General features: G+C 59.8%; 1 protein-coding gene across 1 annotated transcript; it reads right to left on the reverse strand.

The window, feature by feature from the left end:
• Positions 1 to 1,742: 1,742 nt before the first annotated feature.
• VOLCADRAFT_87018 (uncharacterized protein) lies at positions 1,743 to 8,268 on the reverse strand (the record flags this gene model as incomplete). Its single annotated transcript, XM_002946881.1, has 6 exons — positions 1,743 to 3,403; positions 3,503 to 4,168; positions 4,682 to 4,941; positions 5,291 to 6,358; positions 7,193 to 7,377; positions 7,936 to 8,268. 6 exons carry the CDS (start codon positions 8,266 to 8,268, stop codon positions 1,743 to 1,745), a joined length of 4,173 nt encoding a protein of 1,390 aa, XP_002946927.1.
• Positions 8,269 to 8,926: the final 658 nt, after the last annotated feature.

Below are 8,926 nucleotides of genomic sequence, written 5' to 3' on the forward strand. Positions count from 1 at the left end.
TTTGACCCTCCCGAGCGTTTGCCTGACTAATTGATTGACCCCCGTGATCTGTCCGGATCGTCGTGGATCGTATTTATGGTTGTGATTCTGCGAAAAAGCAAATTTCGAGGAGCCGTTATCTTCTGAATAGAAAACCCCCATGCATGTTCTTAACTGCACATACCATTCGTGGTGTGATTGATTTACTGCGCGTGTGAGCCAAAAGAATCTGGTGGTTGGTATCGTGTTGCTGACTTTGCGGCGCAGTCGCCGTACATTAAAAGGAGGTGGGACGTGGAGACTCGCCCTCCAGATAGGAACGGTCAGCGAAATGCAAGCTTTATGCAGTTTAGGCTTTACTGTTGGGCGTTGGCGGTCAACAGAGCGCGCCAGGGACGGCGTTATGTACCTAGGGAGGAGCGAGTATGCCCCTGCTGCGCCTCATCATGAAGATGAGAAGCAGGTCACGCTTTGAAGTGGGAACCTGAGCGTCTGGCGGAGATGCTGGGATGCACGTACGGTGTAGTCCCGCCGCAACTCTATCGTTTCCTTTGGTCGTTAGCATCCTTTATCACTTGCTTTGTCTTGAGTGCTAGGTAGGATGGTACTTATAGGCGATCTGACAGCTCTTGGGGCCTCGGCTCGTATGCGCCGGTTTGCAGGTACGGGGTACACACCCCCACGACCATGTGTAACACACACAGGTGGGAGCGTTAATAAGTAGGCGTAAATGCGTCTTCCTTACGCAGCTTGCCTTGCATGATACGAGCATTGTTGCGTTATATATGTGTAACGGTATGTTCCCGGGCTCTCTATGAAGAGTTCCCGCCATGTCACATTTGCACACATGATGTCCATGTGTACTATGTTGGATGGACAATTTCAATAATGTTGTGAACAACTATGTGAATACACCTAACCTATACAGGTCACCGCCATACACACCGATAGAGCAGGGAATCCCAACCAAGCGGGTCTGGCCGCCTCAGCAAATCTTTACAACCCATCAAACACGCACACCAACGCCCACCTTTGAACCAGTCCGTCAGCCAAGCTATTATCCCCTGCATAACTAGGTAAGCTGGCGACTATGCAGTGAACCGGCACTTGACGAGGCGCTGCTGCTTCAATAACATGCTGCATCCTAATTAAGCAACCTCACCCACCAGAGCGTTGCCCGCTGAGGAGTTGTTTCCCTGGTCCATTCGTCTAATAGAAAGAAACAGCAACACAGTGCGGCACAAGCAGCCCTTCCTAACCCAACCCCCGGTCAGTGATATGCACGAGGGCACGCACTATTGGCTCAGTTATGACCCAATCGCCGGACTTGTACATGCAAACCTTTTTTGTTGTACCCCTCCTACTGTGCCGCCAACGTAGGTCCCCTACGGACGGCCCTCTGCCGATACGAGTGGGTCTGAAAAGCCTTCCAATCCTGGTCCTTGGCTCATTCGTGACACCCATCCCCCGAAACGCCCTGCTATCCTGCTCTAGCTCGCCAGCCAACTCACTCTCCCTCTATCCCTCCGCTTCCATCGCTCCCAAGGGACAATTTTGCCGCTCTGTTATCCGGATTATAACCCCTTAAATTAAAGCGTACATTGTAGACCACGTATGCAGATGTCCCCGCCCTTCACGGCTTCCTGGACTAGGCGTGCCAACGGCTAATCCTTGACGGTGGTCCTCCCGCCCCGTCCTAACACGTCCTAAACACCATAGCTACTCCCATTGCGGCTCCACGTGTGTGAGGGGGTTGCGCCCGATTACCGTGTCTCCGGCAACAACTTGCCAAGCTGCCGCACGCCACCTCGCCCCACTGCGGCCGCCGCCGCCGCTACCTCCCCTGCCATCTCCTGCTCCTGGCGCAGCATGTCCACCGTACGAGCCAGGTCCTCATCCACTAAGCCGCCGTCAGGGTCGGAATCGCACTTGCCGCCGCCGGCCCCGTTGCGGCCCTGCACCCGTTGCCCCCCCGCTGCCTTCAGTCGCTGCCGCCGGAATGGTAAGCCGCGTATACCCAGCGCCGCGTACGGCGGCGCAAAGCCTGGAGGCAATGGCCCAGTCGCGCAATGGCCCAGGCTGCCGGCCTGCTGTAGGTGCGGATGGCTAGGCCCAGGCGGCAATAAGCCGTAATCAGCAGCGGACGCCGCCTGGTCCGTCAGGTGGCTTTGGCGCGTAGCGGGCCGCGATGGCGGGTTCCTAGGGTGCACCAGGTGGGCACGGGGCAGCTGTGCAGACTGCTGTTGGAGGTGCTGACTCTGCCGTTGCGGCTGTTGCAGGTGCTGGCTGTGCTGTTGCAGGTGCTCGCTGTGCTGCAGCGAGTGCTGCTGTTGTTGGTACTGTTGCTCTTGGTACTCTTGTTGGCACTGGTAGTATTGTGTTTGGTTCAGTTGGTGGTAGTGGTGGTTCTGGTATTGTTGGTGGTGGTAGATATGGTTTTGGTATTGTTGGTGTTGTGGTTGGTTCAGTTGGTGGTAGTTATGGTTTTGGTATTGTTGGTACTGCTGCTGGTGTTGGTGGTAGTTATGGTTTTGGTATTGTTGGTGTTGTGGTTGGTTCAGTTGGTGGTAGTTATGGTTTTGGTATTGTTGGTACTGCTGCTGGTCTTGGTGGTGCTGATGAGGCTTGGCAAGCTCGGTGGCATCCATTGATCGCAGCGGCGGTGGCGCCTCGGTGGCGCCCGCAGCAATCGAGGGCTCCAGCAACTGTCCGGTGCTCTGCCGCTGCAACTCCTTCGTGCTCTTGAACGACTCCCGCCGCGGCGCCTCCTCTGGCGCCCCTAGCCCCGAAGCCATCGGCGCCGCCGGCACTGTCCCTTCCACAGTCGGCAAGCTGTCCGTGCGGCCGAGCTCGCTTGCAAATCCATCCCCGCTAGCGGTGACGGTGGCAGCTCCTGCGGAGTAGTGAGAGAGAAACGCCGCCATCGGCCCCGTCGCTGAGGGGCCCTCTTCCAGCCCGGGAGGTACATGGCCGCCCGCACTTCCGGTGCTCCATTGCGATCTGGGAAAGTCCGGCTGAAGCGCACGAATGGGACCACCAGGTGCTTGTGGCTGTGGCCTGGTGTCATCTACAGAGGCCTGTTGCTGCTGTTGTTGCTGCTGCTGTTGCTGCTGCTGTTGTTGCAAAGGTTGGTGTGGTCGTTGATTCTGATGCGGCGGCACCTGGGCCCTATGCGGCGGCCGCGGCGTTTCCAGTATCACAACGTCTGGCGAGCCCTCCTTCTCCTCCTCCTCGTCTTCTTCCTGTGGTTCTGCCGCTTCGCCCGGAGCAGGTGGCCGCTTCGCGGCGATAGACGCAGGTTCAGGGACTGGCATATTCGGCTCTGACGCCCCGTGGCTGCTATCTGGGCCCGATACCGGGGCTGCCGTCTCAATCCCCGCTCCTGCAGCTGATTCCGCCACGGCCGGCGCTGCTTCTTTGGCAGCTGTGGTTGCGGACGGCGCCGAAGCGACTCTTGTTGCTGTTGCTGCTGTGGTCTCAGCGGAGCAGGCCACAAAGTCAACACCATCACCCTCGCCCTCACCCTCACCACCGCCATCCCTATCACCATCATCACAAATACCGTGATCGCCAACTTCAGCTGCATCACGAACCTCTACCTCAGCTACAGCATCACAGCCATCGCCGCGACCCCCATTACCGCTGCCTTCATCGTCCCTAACCTTGGCTTCCGCGGCGCCGCCTACACAACCACCTGCTCCTGCAGGTTCGACCGCGCTGCCGGCCTCCCGGCTGCCCGCAGCAGGTGAAGGTACCGCCGTCGCAACTGCTAAGCCGTCCTGCAGGGGAGTCGTCGTGCTTGCATCCAGCGGCCCCGCCCTCACATCTCCTCCTCGGTGGTCCTCCTCCTCCCGCGCCCTACGATCCGTCTGCTCTGGTTCCGGCTGCGGCTCTGCGGCTGCTACCTCGGCCGCTGCCGCAGCCACAACCGCCTGCGCTCCTTGATGGTGATGCCGGCCCTTCTTGCGCTCACGTGGCGGCTTAAATGCGGGCGGAGGGTTCTCAGGCGACTGCCCTTGCTGTTGCTGCTGCTGCTGCTGGGCAGTTTCTTCTGCAGCTTGCTTGCGCGCCACCTTAGACTTGGTGTTCGCCTTATGCTCCTTGCGCCGCTCTGCCTTGAGCCGCTTCCGCTCTGCTGGCGTGGCGTCCGACTTGCCGGCCTTGGCCTCCTTTCGTTGTTGCTGCTGTTCTTGCGGCGGCGGTTGCGGCGGCGGTGACGGTGGCGGTTGCGGCGGTGGTGGCGGCAGCGGTGGCGGTGACACCGAGTGCCGCGGCGGCTGTGTTTTCGAATGTGCCTGCTGCGTAGAATTTTGCTTGGGCTGCTGCTTCGGCCGCTGCTGCGGTTCCGAATGTGAGTGGGGTTGGGGCTGCCGTGCCGGGGACGACGGCCGCAGCTGCGTCGACACCGTTACGGCCTCTTGATTCTGTGCAGCGGGTCTTGGCTGACTCTGTGTTCTCGACGACCTCAACTTTGGATACTGCTGTTGATGTTGTTGTAGTTGTTGTTGCTGCTGCTGAAGGTATCCATACCGTTCCTCTCTCAACCGCGCCCGCCGCTCCTTTTCTTCCTTCTCCCGCCGTCGCTGCGCCTCAACCCGCGCCGCCTCTTCTTCCTCCTCCCGAGGGCATCGCTCAGCCTCATCCTCGTCCTCGTCACTAGACGGCTCATCACCCTCCTCTCGCACCTCCATGCATTCCTCACCGTGCATCGAAACGGATACAGCAGGTCCCTCCACTGCCGTCGCAGCCGTCGCTGGCGCCGCCACAACCACGGGGTCGCAACGGGCAGCAGCAGCAGTCTGCTGCGCGGCCTGCCCCCTTGAGCCAGTAGCGGCCTCTGGATCTGCTGAACTTATCTTGCCGCCTGGCTTGGCCTGCCGCGGCCGCTGGTGCCGCTTGGGGTTCCTCAGCGACGCAGCCACCTCATTGTCCGCATCCGCCTGCCAGTCACAGCTTCCAAGCCTGCAGGAACATCGCGAATCCGGCAATTTTATAATTCCATGTATAAATCAAGGCAGTGACGTCCGAAGCAAGAAAGGCAGGGCAATTAAGAGTTCCCAAACGAGCTGAGCTCCGACGAACGCTTTGGTACACATCGGTGCTCTACTCCCCGTTGTGCTCTACAGCCATAGCTGTTGGTGCGGTCGCATGTTGTACGGATAGGAAATACTGAAGACCGTCGCGGTTTACCCTACCCTACCCTACCCTGCGCGACACAGCCTACCACAGGCAAAGCCCGATGGACCAATGTCACTATCGGTGCTTTCCTAACCCCATAATGCATAACCCATAACGCCACAAGGACACTCACCTGCGGTCGCTGAAACCCGTCTGTGCTGCCGCCGCAGACGCCAAGGAGTTCTGCTGCCAGCCCTTCTCGCCCTCCCTGCCCCGCTTCCCCAGCTGCTGCTGCTGCCACCCGGAAGCGAACCAAGGAAATCTCCCCCGCGCATCACCCCCGGCTTGTCCCTTGTGCGCCTGCACCGCCCGTGGGCCGGCAGCTTGATCCGCTGCTGCTGGTGCCGCACCTCCAGCAGGATCACCGGCCCTGGACACAAACGGCACGCTTGCAGGTACGGTGGCGACAGCCGCCGCTGTGGTTGACGCCGCCATGCCCGCCTTGACTGTGGCTACTGCACCCCCAACTGCAGCAGCAGCAGCAGCTGCAGAGGCAGCGGCGCCTCCGGGAGCAGCAGCCGCGGCAGGATCCATCGGGGCGGTGGACGCAGGCGCAGACGCGGCGGCCGCGACCGGTCCTGGTCCCATACTCAGTCCGGCGGCACCCGCCTCGCCAGTCACATTAGAGGCTCCGCGGCTCGGGGGCCGCAGCGGCGGCGCCGCGCACTCCCCGTCGCCGCTGCCGCCGCCACAGCTGCGGTCCTGGCCTTGACGGTCATCGCCTCCCCTGGCGTCGTAATCCCTCTCCCGCCACTTAGGAGCGACCTGCCGGTCGCGCTCCCGCGGGAGCTGCTGCTGCTCCTCCCGAGGGCGCTTGCCTCCGCCTTCCCGGTGATCCTTGTTCCTGTCTCTCTCCCTGTCCCTATCCCTGTCCCTGTCCCGGTCTTTATCTCGTTCCCGGCTAGCGCTGCGGTCACGGTTGCGCCGGTCCTTATCTCGGTAATCCCTGCCCTGCGGAAAGCGCCCTGCGGCAGCTGCAGCCTCAATGGCGCCGCCTGCCAGTCGCGTCGATGCGACCCCGACGGCGTCCGCTTGCGCGGCCGACGCGGGATGGCCCCCTCCGTCATACACGTCGGTGTCGGTGCCGTGATGCCGCAGCCGCTGTGATGTGGGTCCGCCGCCAGCGGGCGCGGCTGTGACAGGGCCCAGGCCAGCACCGATTGCTCCCCCAAGCTGTGCCTCGAGCCGCGCTGCCAGCAGCCTACGCATGGGGAAACGGCAGCAGCGTTAGCGGCGGCGAAGAGGACGCCGGCCTTAAAAAAAGTGGCGAAAAGACGGGGGGGATAGCGAGTATGCTAAAGTCGCAAGGCGGGTTCCATTGGTCTGCCTGCCTGCCCGCCAGCCTGCAGTAAGAAACTCACACATGCAGTGCACTGCTGGTCATGGGTGCTGTGTTACTAGCAGGAGCCGACTCCAGAGGAAGAGAAAGAGCGCAGCCAGAGCCGGACCCGAGCGCAATAAGCCACAAAAGAGCGCAACAAGCAGGATCTCTGCGGTGTTGGCCACGCAGCACCTAGCAGCGACTTGTGCGCACGGGCAGATGCTGCCGCATCCGTAGCAGGTTAAATGTGAAAGCAGGTTAGGGCCCGCACCTTCCCTGGGCCCCCCTGTCCCACCGCTGTCGACCCCTCTCCGAGCCGCGGGGGCGCCGTCCTCGGGCCCTATGTCCGGCCCCACACAATGCTTGCACCCATGGCATGCAAGGCGGAGGAACACACAGCTGCTGCTGTCCATGCTTTACCACTGGGACGCGGGATCCGCCCGGACTACGCGGCCCATGCAAAGCGAAGGCGGCCGATTTGTAGTAACATGTAAGCTAGCAAGGGCATCCATTCGGGGACCGGAAACCAGCACCGCCCGCCGCCCGCTGAGAGCTCACGTAAGAACTGCCAGCGGTTCCTACTCGACTCGCGTCTTGGCGTGGGCGACATTCCCTCTCCATCTAACGCACTGGGTACAGCCCAATCTCCTGTTTTTCAAACGCTACTGGAAACGTGGTTTGGTCAAGGGCTCTCTACGATGATGAGGCCCCCACCATGTAAACCGAACATGTGGAGGATGTGTTATAAAAACCGCTACTCGCCTCTCCTGCAGCTCCTGATGCACCGCTCGCAGCGTCAGGTACTGCTGCTTGCATTTGGCCTGTAGCGCTTGCAGCCGGGACTCGCTCTCTGACAGCGCCTGCTCCCGGCCCGTCAGCGCTTCCGACTCCAAAACCACCTTTTTGGCGACCGGACATGGGGCCGGACAGACGTCTGTTAGCGGTGGGCTGGAAGGCCAGGAGGGTTACATAACGCAGAGCGAGAGAGGAGCAGAGAGAGCATAAGGGAGTGGAGAACCCAACAATCCATGCCACCTCCATTTTCTGACCCAGATAATCGCTGACCCGTAACTGGCCTCCCCTTTACACCCATGCGAGACCCCATGCAAAGCACGGAGGGCCCTCACATGCGTGTAGACTCCCAGCTCCGTCAGCTAATGACTGGGAATGGCGAGTGGGCCTCTATCCCAGCGGGACAACGCGCATGGGTCGGAATCGGCATCGTGCGTCTTTGTCCAGATAAGGGCCGCGGAAAAGAGCTCGGAAGCAGTTGGGTCAGCAAATATGAGATAACGAGAACTGGTGCATATGCGACGTGCAACGGTTCCTGCCATAATGGCGACCCACAGCGACTGCAACCCGTAACGCCTGGCCATCCCTCCACGCGCTCAAGCGGCTGCTTATGAGAGGTTCCTTCGTTTCTCTCCAAGTACATGAAGGCTCCCTAGTTAACGCACCTTGCGTTCGCGGCCAGCGAGGTCATCTGCCCGCCGCTGCAGCTCAGCCGCGCGCTGTTCCAGGCGCTGTCGTTCTGCCGCCAGCTCGAGGAGCTGTTTGCGTGCCACTTCCGTCAGTTGCAACACCTCCAACTGCTGTTGCGCCAAAAGCGCTTGCTGCTGAGCAGCTTGACGCTGGAGAACGTTGAGAATGGATTCGCTGGTGTGCGCGACCACTGCTGGACTGGAAGAACCCGCAGGGACAGATGTGGCTGCCGCCATTGCAGGAGCAGGTGCTGCCGCTGGTGCCGGAAGTGTACCGGTAAGGGGATGTGCATCGTGAACGGAAGCCATGATGGCCACACCGTCGGGGGATTCTACAAGCTGCACTGCCGCCTCCGGTCCCACGGTGCGGGGGAAGCCCAACGCAGGGTTGCAGCAGACCGGCTTGCCTGCGCAGCGCCTAGATTCATGCTTCTAACAGATAATACAACAAGGCACAGGTAAAGCTATTCTATCATGAATGGATATGAACGCATCGCGAAATGAAATGTAAGTAAATACTTGGACATAAAGGCAACGATTTGTACTAGAGCTGCGAAGCACCAAAAGTAAAAAGTGCTGCTTGAGAGGAACACACTCGCGAGGATTTCGGAGCAAACTTGCGGACAAAGCTGTCAAGATGCAACGCATAAGGGATAATTGGCGCATAAGCAAGGAATTCTTTGCTATCGATATGTCATGTTCCTAGCGTTCGTTGTGACTTCTGACATGTAGGTACGAATATGCCACCTCAAAACAGCACCTTCAGCGACAATTTCCCGCAGAAAGCCATGCTGTGTGCATCCAATTAATAATTGGCTGTGCTCCTCTTGGAGCTTTACATTGCCAAGTATTGTTACAGCAGGCCGTAGGGTGTGGGTAAAGGCCATTTGAAGATTTTGGTAGTATGCCCGCATTCCAGTGTGATCGAATGATGAAATAGTAACCAGGTGCTTTCCAAGCAGGTGCC

This window comes from Volvox carteri (assembly GCF_000143455.1).
Source record: "Volvox carteri f. nagariensis unplaced genomic scaffold VOLCAscaffold_4, whole genome shotgun sequence".
NCBI classification, from domain to species: Eukaryota; Viridiplantae; Chlorophyta; class Chlorophyceae; order Chlamydomonadales; family Volvocaceae; genus Volvox; species Volvox carteri.